Raw genomic sequence first — 13,700 nt, 5'->3', positions numbered from 1 at the left:
TTGATGCTGAATATCTTTTGGGGATTTTGTTTTCTAGGATTTATTCCAGGTGCTCTGGGAGCAAACTTACAGTCAGGTCAGCCAACACACCCCCTTGGGGCTCATCATCAGCAACTACAGCAACTACAGCAACAACAGCACGAGAGTATTCTTCCCTCTTATCCTGGCTCAACAAATGCAGCCAGCTACCCCAGGTTCCCCAACCACCCTGGGTCTTTTCCAAGCACTTCCAAGCCAGGTAGCATGTATCCCCCTCAGCCACCAACACCAGCTAGCCCTTACCCCTCCCCACTCCATGTACCAAACTCTTACATGAATGGATCAAATCGTCCATACCCAGGTTATCAATGTAATGGAGGAATGCCCCTTGATAATTACCATCCATACTATGCTTCAAACCCAAAGCACCTGGATATGTATCGACAACAGCGGCCAGCACTTTACTCGGAGCAGCAGTACAGTGTGCATCAACGTTATGGGGTCAATTATCCGCCACGGTATGGTGAGCCAGGTTTACAAGTCAATGGTTACAATGCTTGCAGCATGAGGCCAGTTCCCCCCATGAGACCCTATGCCCCTTATGGTCCTAATGGTGCCTCAGAACCCCAATTCATTGACTCCCTCTCTAGAGCACCCTCAGCCCATGGAGGTCTAGACTATACAGCTGCTGTGAGCAAAGGCAATCAGTTTGGAGGATACCCAAATCCATACCTGTCTAGGAGCCCTCAAATCTTACCCCCAGGCCAAGATCCTTTCCATATGCAAATCAAAACAGAGATGGGCATGCCTCGCCCACAGACGCTCTCCTCTCAGTTAAGTGGTGGATGTTTAAACCCTGAAACGCAGTCAGGCTTAGGTCTGCCTAATGGAAGCCTCATGGGATCTGGTATTAAGCAGGAGCCTGGAACTCCTCAGACACCCACAACCCCACAAAAGCCCGAGATGTGGTCAGACAATGAGCACAACTTCTTGGACCCTGACATCGGTGGTGTGGCAGTGGCACCAAGCCATGGCTCAGTCCTCATTGAGTGTGCAAAAAGGGAGCTTCATGCCACAACACCCCTTAAAAACCCAGACCGCAACCACCCAACACGCATCTCCTTGGTTTTCTACCAGCACAAAAACATGAATGAGGCCAAGCATGGTTTGGCACTCTGGGAAGCTAAGATGGCAGAAAAGGCTCGAGAGAAGGAGGAAGATGCAGAGAGGAATGGCGGTGAGGGAACACCTAGTAAGAGCAGCAAGAAGGGGGTGAAGCGTGAGCATCTTGAGTCAACAGAACACACCGGGGAGCCTCCTTACAAGCGATTCATCCAGGCACTATTGGAGGGGTCCTCGTCGTGCACAACAAACACCTATGTCAGTACATCTCCGTACGCCTTCACTAAGGTCACAGGACCTTACAGTCAGTTTGTGTAGAAAACATTCATGAGGAAGACAATTGAAGGTGCTTTATTTATGATAAACAAAGACCACAAGCACCACTGGCCTCATCTGTACACTCCCTCCTGTCCATAAGGTAATGAACGGTGTTGCGATGAAAAAGGAACTTGTTATCAGATGAGATAGAAATCACCTTTTCACATCAGGTCTTTCACCTCTTTAACAATCAAGCTTTACTAGTTGACCCTACTAAGGATGTATTTATTTTTGTTTGGAAACTTTTGCAAGATACCACTGTCAAAATCTCTGGTGCTTTCAGTCTGATACATAAGGACCTATTTTTAATGGAAACAAAGTTTCATTTTTGGTGGCTTTATTTTTCTTACAAAATTTTGGAGATGTCATCTTGGCATAAAACACTGACTTTGTAAATGACAACATTCACGGTGCTAAAGTGCGTGCTTATTACCATTAATTTTAATTCAAATGCCTTCACACTATAACCACAACACACTCAATGACTTAGGTCAACAGGACACTGAAAAATTCATCCCACTGTCAAATCATTAGCATCATAATGGTTTTTGGCAAGTCAGTGTTTCTTAGAGCACTTTTTGATAGTGAGATTTAAATTTTTTGTTAATACCCTTAAATCATAAAAATCTGGTTATACTATTTCATTAAGTTGAGAGTAATTCATTACTAAACATCGCTAAAATTAAACTGATGAATTTATAACAGAGGATTGTATGAGCAATCCACAAAACTGTTTTGAGTTCATGCAAAAAGATTTTTTAAAACTATCATTGTGTTGGTGCTCTTTCACTTTCCTATGTCATTTATACTGTAAATTGAGCCATTCTAATGGTGCATTTTTAACATTTTGAGGCAAAAAAAATTACATTTGTGTTATTTTAAGTTTTTTCCAGGTTTACTTTGTTGTCAGCGACTGTTTTTAATGTTCCTTACCTTAGGTTCATTGAACAAACCTGGACTGTGAATATTTCATGTAGTTTTATGTCTGTGGTGCTTAGTAAATGTGCTTTTTATACACTGAGGAACATGAAACAGGGTAAGCTCAGCCTCAGTTTCAGAGGGCAGCTGGCTTGCTGTGGGGTCTTTATTGCAATCTAACTGTAAAATAAACAGGTGAGATTTGTAGAGTAAGTTAATTTCCCTTTTTGGAATTACTGTTATAGATTTTGTGTTGTAAAGAATGCTAACAGCCTATTTCATTGTTTTTCTTTGGGTTTCAACTTATTTTATATCATGAGGTGCTATTCAACCTACTAGAAACATACAATGTGAGACTCTTTGGGCAGTGAGAAGGCTTTTAAATAATGTACAGTACAAACCTGTCATATACCTCAAAACTAGTTTGGCAATAGGAATATAACATATTTTTCTTTCTTCCTTTGTATATTACTTTCAAAATGTTAATAACAGTTAACAGTCAGGCCACCAAAAGGCATACAAGTTCATTTCTTACTTCCTTATCAATCTGGTAGAAAGTATTACTTGAACTTGAATCTTTGATGTTACTGTAAAATCAGGGACATTTTCAATGTCAATTTTGTGTACATCTTCATCGCCTGTATTCATCTTGTCGTTTTCTCATTCAGGTTCTTGCCAATGCATCCTGAATCCAATTCTATACTTCACAGACAAAAATTATTTTGTGAGGAAAAAGATGCTTTCCTGCATTTTTTTTTACTTATATTTTAGAAGTAATTAAAAAATAAAGTAAATTAAAAGTAATTTGAACATATATGCACTGAGTTGACTAAAGGGAAAGTATGATATTGACTAAATAAAAAGCAATGTATTTGCTTTTACTATGAGGCAAGACCAGGGCAATGACTAATGTAGTTGCACATCTTTGTGCCTGTGTATAGTTAAATTTATTTATAACCACTAAGCAATTGTATAATGATTTCTCTTCCCTGTCTATTTGATTTCATTAATGCGATATATAATGGAATGACTGTCATGTTATGGTAACAACTTACCCCACTCTTCAACATATTCATTTTCTGAAAGCACTTCATTTCTTTTTCAGGAAAAATATGTAATAAAGAATTACAAAACGTTTTATTTAAACAGATTGTAAATGTGTTTAAAAAAATAAATAAATTATGTCACATTGTACATACCAAGAACCTGTATTGCAGGAATACAACTCATTCTTTGATGTTGATGTAGGTTCTTTTTGTTCTGTCAAATTGACCCACAGCTCCTCTATCAGCAATCCTCATCATATCTTTAAATATCCTTTTGGCTCTTTCAGGTTAAAAGAACGATCATGGTTAGATTATCCAGGAAGTCTTTGTAAATTTATGCTCACTGTCACAGCAATGTTTACAGTTATAGTATCCTGTTCGCTCAGAAATGAGAAGTTCTAGTTTTTTTTTTTTTTAACTGTTCCAGTTTTGTAAAATAAATCTACATAAAAAAAATGTTGAATTTCGTTTGTACAGGACCCAGCTACAGTAGCAAGTGGTTAAGAAAGCCGAGGTGTCTAAGATATAGCGGGTTAAAAGCATAGCCATACTTGAAGATGCTTCAGAGTGTTTCTGAGTGAGTCAACATTACTTGAATGACTTTTTGGGCTTAACTAGTACACTATTGTGCTCAGCTCAAAGGTTAAGCTAGCAGTTGATTCACACTTGGTCTTTTTGCAGTTAGACACTAAAGGTATAAAAAAAAAAATGTGCAACTTTTTGCCTGTCATTTTATTTTTTAAGGCTTCCCTTGTTCTCCTGAAGTTTGGTATGCTACAAAAAATGGAATTAAGGATGGGTATTAATACTGTAAGTATTGTAATGTACTGAATGCAGTTTATTTGAAAGCTGTTTATTATATCATTCCTGATATTGCTGAGATGTGGGTGTTTTTTTTTTTTAATAAAATTTATATTTATTTAAAGCAATTTGATTTGTTACTCCAAGTTAATACTAATATCTAAATTCTGTACATTGTTTTCCCCATGTTGAAGTTTTTAAATGTGCAATTACGGATGAAACTGGAAAGAGATCATGTCCACTCCTTAATTTTTTATTTACCCAAACAGGAAGACATTTTTTACTTGTTAAACACAAACTGTGTTGTGATTGTGGCTGCAAATGCAAACTGATTACAAACTAAAATGCAAATTAGAGCGTAATAGCACGATTTCCAGCCTTATACAAGTCTGGCCCTGCACGTTGGCCACAAAAATACTGTGATTCATATACAACATAATTAACAAGTAAATAGAAAGGAGATCAATTATTTTTGTGATTAACCTTTAAATCTAATAGGTTTTACCAACAATAAATTAATAAGGTGTCCATTATGACACTTAAAAACACATCCTGCTTTTCTCAACATTATGAAAAGTACAGAACTTTACCGGCTCACATTTTTTAATGTTTTTACAACAAATGTAGATGGCACTTTACACAGCTGACAATGAGTCCTTACCAAAAATAAATCCAGCTGCATGAAAAAATTGCAGCTGCTTCATACGATATTCCAAAGTTTTGCTGGCTTCCATATTATCTTCGGGGGTTTAGACAAAATGCCACTTATCCACTGTGGAAGAAAAGATTTAGAATCACATAAAAACGTAAGTGTTGAAACATTAAACAACTCAAATAAACCAAATTTAATGCAGGTATGTTATTATTTACTTACCCTCCGTAGACACAGGATGTGCGCTGCCAAATGCAGGAGCCTGAGGTGTCAAATGTTAAACATGTAAATCACCAAACCTAACCTTAATACAGTTTTATACACTACTATTGTGTTTGCAATCATCATTGTAAAACAACATATGGAAGTTCTCACCGATTGGACCACATCCCTGGTCTCATCTGCACTGCATTTAAAAGGGCTTTCGCAGCAGGAGATATTTTTGCTGAGCAAAGAAGAAAACAGCAGTGGTGTTTATTGCATGTGTATCACACATATACACACCGCAGGAGTTTCATTTCCACCAACTTACCATGCGATTCCTCCACTATTTGTCTGCTTCTGCACTAGTGCCCTCCAGTGCTCATGAGTGGACTTAATGATCTCAATTGCAAAGTCCTGAGAAAAGGACAAAGAAATCATCAAATCGTCCCGAGTCCATTCAGTTTTAGCCACTAAAACCACAATGGACTGCGATCCCTTGTACACAAACGATTGTTCCTTATATATCTACTATATTTGGAGGTACAAATGTCTCAGTACCTTGTCTTTGAATTGCCCATTGAATCCAAATTGGTTCTCAGGCTTTCCATCAGGCACCTTATATTTCCTAAACCAGTCGACAGTGGCCTCCAAATGACCAGGGCGGCTCTTACGGACATCCTCTATGTCTGAGGTTAACACAAACACATTAAATGAGAGAAACAGAGGACAAAATTTTCACATGATTGGATTAGTTATGAATCTGGATGTCATATACATGTGACAGGTTTATTTATCAAAGAAAAATATGTGGAATGTGAACATACTTCCATTAATAAACAGAAAATAAGTTTATAAGGGGTCGTGAATGGTACCATAAAAAAAACAGTAGAAGGTTCCAGCTGATATAAACTATGCAGGCAAAAATATTTTGAGAAACGGGTTTTGCAAATACTGTGCGTTTTAAAATGCATTCAATACCTTTGTTAGGCCTTAAGGATACAGAGTGTTTTGCAAATAAGTGTTGAATGTAAACAAAACCATGTTTACAATAGAAACTGCATAGGGGTAAGTTCTAGGCTAGTTATGTCACTACAGAGTGCTGGTTTGAAGTTACTGTCTGAGTTGCCAAACTTCTCAAGGATTTGTGCAAATATTTCTTTCCAAATTCAATCACTTAATCCAAAGCGGGCAGTGCAGTTACATTAATAATTTATTTATAGTATGTGGTAAACGCAGATCTGACATGTTCTGGAGATTTGATTAGTTTTAGCTCTACATTACTTTCACTGTACGACTGTATCTAAAGCCGTTACATTGGTTCTTGATTCTAAATAATATCCTTTTTGCTACGACATATGATCATTCCAGGTTTCCTGAACTAAATTTGCTCTGGGTAGAGAATGGATCAGCGTAAAGAAATCTGAACGTGGTGACTGTCAATCTGTTGAAAACACCCACTATTTAAGTTTTTGGCATCTGGGTCCTCAGCATTGATAGCAATGACCTTCCAGTCCATTTCTCCCTCGTCGATCATTGCCAAGATGCCGAGCACTTTCACTTGGATGACCTGACCTGGAGAGCACACCTGAAGAACAGACCAACAGACTGTACATGAGCAGTCGTATACATCAACCCCAAAATTAAATTATCCTTGAAAAGTGTTGGTAATGTGAGTAAAAAGCATCCTACTATTACATGCATTATTTAAACTTCTCTGGGAGTCTTACCTTGGTACCGATCTCACAGACGTCAATGGGATCATTATCGCCACAACACTTTGTCTCTTCATCTGTGTGGTCTGGATCCTCCCATGTCTTTTCCAAGAAACCGTTCAAAAACTTATAAGCGATCAAAATTTTCTTGCAACATTTCAACTAAATATGAATGCACTCATGAGCATAAAGACACTGGACTAAACTGTGCTTTTTAATTAAAACAAAATTCATCAGAAAGTTTTTAAAATGCAGTTTTATTTGTCAGTCACTGACCAGGCTCAAAATCAACACAGCATGCAGATGATGGACATGTGCACAAAATATTTCACAAAAAATGTATTAATGCTTTAAGTTCTGATGCAACCCAGACTAAGCATACAGTGCGTTTTCCTTACCTGTGGGAGTGCCCCGTAATTCCAGATGTAACCTTTATGGGGAAATACGTTGGCAACATACCGGAGCTTCCCTTTCTTTACGTCTTGTTTGATCGGATTCAGCGGTTCCTTTGTAGCAATCTGGAATTTGCAGCACTTATTAGATTCTATGTAGGTGTGTGTATTTTTGTAAGAGTACATGCTTTTGCCAGTGTTAAAGTATACTTAATTTCTCTTTTATCACCAACACTTAAAGCCTCAGCTTCTAGCTAACTTATGCTAGCTAACAGAGAAACAGTAGCTTCAGACTAACTCCATGCTAACTGCAAAAAAGGCGAACTAGAATCGGGTCCTTTCTAGTCAAGCACTACATTTTTGGGGTAAGTTACACACAGTTGTGCATCATCATTTGCATCTAGTATCATCAATTTCAGGGTTCATCAAATATTAAATAAAACTGCTTCAGGCTACGGTTACACTTAATTCTTTATCACTGAACTGATTATCACTGGATGAAAGTTAACATACCTGTTCATGCATTCCTGCAGAGTAATTACTTTTAGAGATGCATGATCCTCTTTTTTTCAGTTCTGATCCGATTCCGATACCTGAATATGGGTATCTGCCGGTACTGGTTCCACCTTGCTTTTCTGTGACTACAATAACTCCAAACTGAGGACATGTTGAGTTAGCCAACTGTTATTTCCTCACTCAGCTGCAGACTGTCTCATCTTATGTTAAGACAGATTCACCATCCAGCGCAAATTCCGCCTGTACGTCTAACTCAAAGAATTTATGCTATAACATTTTGGTTATGGGCTTAAAACTGCATTATCACATATTTATCAGTTACCATTACTGAGTTAGATCACTCTCAACTCTAATTACTTTCTTTCAATCTCAAGCTAATTCAAGCCTTTGGAAAAAGTGTAATAATCCAATTTTTTTTAGTGTGAGGTTCTTAATCTGTAGTGTACCTACCTCCATTTTAGCGTTTGACCATCGGGGTACCTCCACAACCATGTTAAAGAGCACCTGAAAACATAGAAGAAAAAATAAACAAAACTGTACATACAGTATATGCTGAGGTGAATATCTTCAGGTCGTAAAACTGACATTAAATAATCTGACAGTACCTCACTCTCATTCTTTGGTTTTTTAGCTGGTACATCATTGTCCTGTTAAAAGAAAACAAAAATCTGTGAATTCCTGGTTTGAGTATTATGTTTATGAAATATTATACCAACGGGAGTGATAAACTTTCTGCAGTTTTTAGCAAACTGAACTAAAACTTATTCTATCAAAGACTTACCTGTTCTGTCTCCGTAATAAGTGGAATGTCATGGAACGGTGAAATGTATTTTCCTTCAGAGGTTTCTAAGACAACACAAAAAAAATGTTAAAAAATAAAACCTCAAAACATATAACCATGTCCCAACGAAGTCCCAAAGACATAACATGATTATACTGCATAGAGAGATGTCTTGATCTCTGGTCTGTAGGTTGGTCCGTGTTTAGAAACGATTTGAGGCAACATTGTCAAATTAAATAAATGTGTTCAGAGGAAATAACATGATAACAGACGTGTGTTTCGGCTGCAAATCTTTACAGCAGACAGAGCTAATATTTCAGTGCACAAAATCTTGTCATTTTGTTTTTTAATAAGTGCATATTAGAGATAAAACTTTTTTGACTATAGACTAAAACTATTCTAAACTTGTCCTTTCATTAGTGCAGTTGTGTCTCTCATAGTGCAACATTTTATGTACAAGTGACAAGTTCATTCTTGATCATGGAGACAATAATTTGACAAGTCTCTTATTTCAGCTCCTCAAATGACAACAAACTGAATATCTTTAGGTTATGGAAAAAAAACATACAAGGATGTCACCTTGGACCTGGGAAACAGTGATTCACATTTTTCACTCTTTTCTGACATGTTGTGGTCCTAACAACTAATTGATTGATCAATAAAATGATCAACAGATTAATCAATAATGAAAATTGCAACCCTAATGCAATCCCCCACAGCCAAAACCAAACTAGAGTGACATTACCTGAGTGGAAACAAAATAATGTGGTATTTTATTGACTCAGTATTGCTCAGATAGTGCACAAGTGCTATGGATTAAGGCTGAATACTAATGAATTAAATGTCTCCATTATTACACTGTGATGTATAAAAGTGATCAACATGATATGTGTGGCTGAATTTCTCTACTGCTGATGAGAAAGCACCAGTTTTTCCATTTCATAGGGGGGGTTTGTCCACGTGACCGCCCAACCGGAAGTACAACCACGTGAGGATGTGCAATGTAATACTTTCCTTGCTTTCTGCCTACAAACTAGTTCAAGCCATTGGAAACTGGGGGCTAACGTCGGCGGGGTTTGGACGGTTAAGCTAGGTGCAAAGAGCGCCACATGTCAACAAAACCTCGCTCTTCAAACTCTAAGGTCAAACGTTTACCTTGACCTGGAGGTCGAGCCGTGGTTACCTGTCACACCGCCGGGGACCTTGGTACTAAACCGTTATGCAAAGAAGTACCGGGGACACACATGGTTTCTTCTCCCATGGTGGCGAGGGTTAACTTACTAAAATAAATCCGGTAGTCGGGAGTGTTGGGGTGTCCTCTCTCCTCCGTTTGATAGTGCATCGTTTTTCTCTGATAGTACAGATGAGGCACGGCTGCTGCTTGTGTGACGAGTTTGTTTCTAGAAGCCGATAATGAGGCGAAAACTGTAAGAAGGCGGCCGGGTGGACAGCGCAGCAGCAGCGGTCTCATTATAGACACTTCTTCACCCCTCGGTTCCTGCTTCCCGTTTTCCTCATCCCACACATCCACAAATGTGTCGTACCTAGAAGGGAACCGTGGTTTGTATAACGCTCGCGATATCTGTAAGCGTCGTTTCGTGATTGCGCACTTTGGACAAATCGGTTCCGTTTTATAATGTGACAATATTATGATTAAGGTCTGGTTAGGTTAATGGGGCAAAAACATTTGGTTAAAGTTAGGGAAAGATAATGATTTGAGTTGAAAGTAACACTCTCGCGAGATCTTTCGCGGGTCTGGGATTCCCTTCTAGACATGACACCAGAAATGTGAAGCCCGCCAAAGTTAACCCATGGCTTCCGGTCATTGTTTTCAAAATAAGAGACTTCAAACTGGAGATAATGGCGGTCTGCGTGTTCTATAAATCATTAAAAAATCTGTGACGGACAAATATGACATTTTTTTGAGTAATTCATGTGGTCATAAATAATACATGAAAGAGACGACTGGAAAACAATGTGTGAATGTAATCCAGTCCCATCTGATCACACATTAGTTCAAATGAAAAATCTGATAATGTTGTCAGAGGAAAGGCTGTTTGTTCAAGAAACAAATAAAAGTGATTATCCCCAATGGAGAATGACAGTGATTTTTGACCATTAGATGCATATGGTAATATGTATTAACAATTTTGATCAATTTTGATTTATAAGAAAGTTCCTAAATGGAGAGGGTTAAAGAGTTTGTTTGTTTGTTTGTTTGTTTGTTTGTTTTTTGCAACGTGAATTATAGGACCATTGGCCAGGTACTTGACACAACAGGCCTACAAAAGGGACCAACTATATTTGCTACATATACTTTTATTTTGATAATACAATTCCTACAACCAGAAGTGATTTCCCTTATTTGCATTAACTTCACAAGTCCTCTGTTTGTGGTCAGTATCATAATTTTACTGCCACCTAGCCCAGTGGTTTCAACCTTTTCCCTTAAGGAAAAGGGGGCCTACTTTCGACTAAACTGATGACCCGTAAATGACATATTTTATATATATTACATACATTATATTCAATCCATAACATTAGGAACTTAGGAGAACTGATAAACAGTACAATTAACCCAATTAGTGAGTGTTTGTGTAAAATAAGCCATTTGGATGCATTTTGAATGAATTATTTCTTGTGAATTTTGCATTTACTAATATTTGTAAACAGTTTTTGTATACAATTATTTAACCTTAACAGACAAGTAAACAACAATTATGGTATTAGTTAGGATACTACCAGTACACCTAAATCCAGTACATGAAATTTGTAGATTTTTTAAAAATTTTTATCACTACTAACATTAGACTAATACACACTTGCCTATTACATTTAACAGTAATTCTCTCCTCCTTTCTGGGTAACATTGCCCTCCATTTTTAGAACCACCATAAAAGTCCCAGTAGCTCTTGCTTTAATGTCTCCCTGCTCTTGTTTTTTATAAACCTAAGTTAGTGGATTTGTTGGTGGTAATCTCCACAATAGGACATCATAAGATCAAAGTCCGTATGTATCCATTGTGCACTAAACAAACACCCAACCCCATCCACCTTGATGTGTGTCTTTTACTGTTGTATAGGTTGGTCTCTGTTCAAACAAATTACATACATGCCGGCAGCCATAAAAAGCTAGTTTATTAAAATCTTAAAGTGCATGTTTGCCTTTGATAGTGTTGCCAAAGGGCTTTGATTCCACTGGGAAAAGATTGGATAGTAGTGGTCAAGGTCAAAGTACTACGATGTGACACATGATGAAGGAGGTTGAACTGGGCTTTTGCAGAAGGGGGTTGAGAAACGTTCACAGAGAACTGAAGTGACTATTTTATCAGTTCTAAGCTCTGCACTGATTTAAAAATCTGGATTTGAGAGCCAAATGAGAGGAGTGTCCCCTCCTTCAATTTCTGTCAGAGTGCCCATAAGCCAAGCGCTCAACCATGACTCTCCCACTGATGGCGCCCAAGTGGCAAGCAGTAAACGTCCGTGGCTTTAAAAGACAGTTTCAGGCATGAGTGTGTTTTTATTTCCCCTTCCCCTATTCACTCACCTGGCTGGCTCCTGCTGCCACTTTCCCCAACTGCTGCCGCTGAAATAATGAGGCTCTCTTTTGTTGTATTGTCTCACCAAACAAGCTTTGAGTTCTGTTAGCATTTTTTAGAAATTTGATTGTTGACTGAAAACATGTTGTCAGTCACAATAATCTTTAAACAGAAACTTGTAATAATGACAGTATTTCAGTTTGACTAATATATTTTACAGTGAATTATGCGAAGTCTCTTGTAAAGTTTGTCATCTGAAGCACAGTGGAAAGGATAAACCTTTTTCAAAACAGCTATATTGATTTAAAAGAGCAGTGTCAACACAGGGGTTAACAGTGATACTAATTAAGGTCCTGTTCCATTTAGTGTAGCAAAGTCTTTCCAGTGAGCCAACATGCACGATAGCAGCACCCTGACTCTGTTTGACCTGAATGGAGCAGACCCTTTAGTATTATTTGACACACCACTTATGTAAAAATGGCTGCTGTGAAAAGGGTTTATTGACCATTTCTAGGTCTAATGGACCTATAAAGGCCATATAGTCACATCTTAAGTTACCTAATGTCAGCAAAACACTACAGAGAACAGGAAAGGTTAAAGTGGACTCAGCTGGAGCAAAGGGATGGGACATGGGATGGCTCAATTTGTTAAGAAGAAAATTAATCAGCAACTATACTTGATTAATGATTTAAGTCAATTGTAAATCTTTCTCTGATTCCAGCTTCTCCAGTGAGAGGATCTGCTCTGGGAAATTTTGATTTTTACTATCTCCTGTCATTGTAAAGACCAAATGATGAATTGAGAAGATAACCACATAAAAATAATCAGAGTCCTAATGCTGAAGCTGAAGTTTATACTATGGGCAGTAAAAATTTAATGACTATATTTCTGTGCCATTTCTGAGGTGTGAATTTATGATATAAGAAAGCACTTTTCTCTTTCAGCAGGCCAAGAAAAGCCACACCCAGAGGGACATGATGTCATATAAACAAATACCGTCAGGACAGGAGATAACATTGTTTACTCACTTGGTTATGTCATACTGTTAACACTGACATCTGTTATGTTTGAACACAATTTAACTGTGCGTTTAACAAGTTTAATTCTTGGGTTTTTCTTAAATATACGCATGGCGGTGAAACAATGATGATGATGCAATGTGAGATAGCACAAATATACAGTCTTATGTCAGTGACCAGCTGACATATAGTGGTGAGCCATGTGTGTGCATCCAGTAGTCCAATAGAAGTAAAACAGGTGTGCTATGAGCGCAGTGCACAGTGATCTGAGAACACAATAGGAGCCCTCATTACCTGTGGTTCACTGGGAAGGAAAAGCATCCAGTCATTGTTCTGGCAAGGAACGTAGTATCTGGTTGCCATGATCAGAAATCATTGTGACAGCGTGTGTCTCTGAATTACCTGTTCAACCAGGTTTGACGTTTTACGACTGTCAGGTACAGAAAAAAAAAAAAACTACGTGTGATAATATGAAGACATTTACAAATAATTTTCCTCACACCTGTTTTGACAGTTATATATCACAACAAAATCAAAAGCTTAAGGCAACAAGCAAAGAAGTAAGCAAAAGAATACATAAAAAAGCAAAAACAAAAGAAAACATCCCTGGTTCAAATCAGTTTAAGGAGTCCATCTCTATTATTACTTGTCTTTTATACAGTCTCAGAGTCACACTTTTACCATTTGGATCACATAACAGTG

The 13,700-nt window shown here is 37.8% G+C and overlaps 2 protein-coding genes across 2 annotated transcripts in view; one reads left to right on the top strand and one right to left on the bottom strand.

Annotated features, from left to right (window-relative positions):
* The window catches only part of tet2 (tet methylcytosine dioxygenase 2), a 32,677-nt gene extending 28,365 nt beyond the window's left edge, over positions 1–4,312 (top strand). The window contains exon 10 of the mRNA XM_084715244.1: positions 38–4,312. Coding sequence (XP_084571370.1) covers positions 38–1,419 — 1,382 coding nt within the window. The 3' untranslated portion in view covers positions 1,420–4,312. The remainder of the gene's footprint in view (positions 1–37) is intronic.
* Positions 4,313–4,421: 109 nt separating this feature from the next.
* On the bottom strand, positions 4,422–9,990 carry ppa2 (inorganic pyrophosphatase 2). Its single transcript, XM_084715245.1, has 12 exons — positions 9,723–9,990; positions 8,442–8,506; positions 8,266–8,307; positions 8,111–8,164; positions 7,151–7,270; positions 6,768–6,854; positions 6,499–6,625; positions 5,599–5,726; positions 5,369–5,454; positions 5,212–5,281; positions 5,059–5,098; positions 4,422–4,956 (listed from the first exon to the last, which is right to left on the bottom strand). Exons 1-12 carry the CDS (start codon positions 9,910–9,912, stop codon positions 4,934–4,936), a joined length of 1,032 nt encoding a protein of 343 aa, XP_084571371.1. The 5' UTR covers positions 9,913–9,990; the 3' UTR covers positions 4,422–4,933.
* Between the last annotated feature and the right edge of the window lie 3,710 nt (positions 9,991–13,700).

This window comes from Lutjanus erythropterus, chromosome 3, assembly GCF_056507025.1.
Source record: "Lutjanus erythropterus isolate fLutEry1 chromosome 3, fLutEry1.hap2, whole genome shotgun sequence".
NCBI classification, from domain to species: domain Eukaryota; kingdom Metazoa; phylum Chordata; class Actinopteri; order Lutjaniformes; family Lutjanidae; genus Lutjanus; species Lutjanus erythropterus.
Note: the sequence above shows the minus strand (reverse complement) of the source record. Positions and strands in the feature narration are given on the sequence as shown.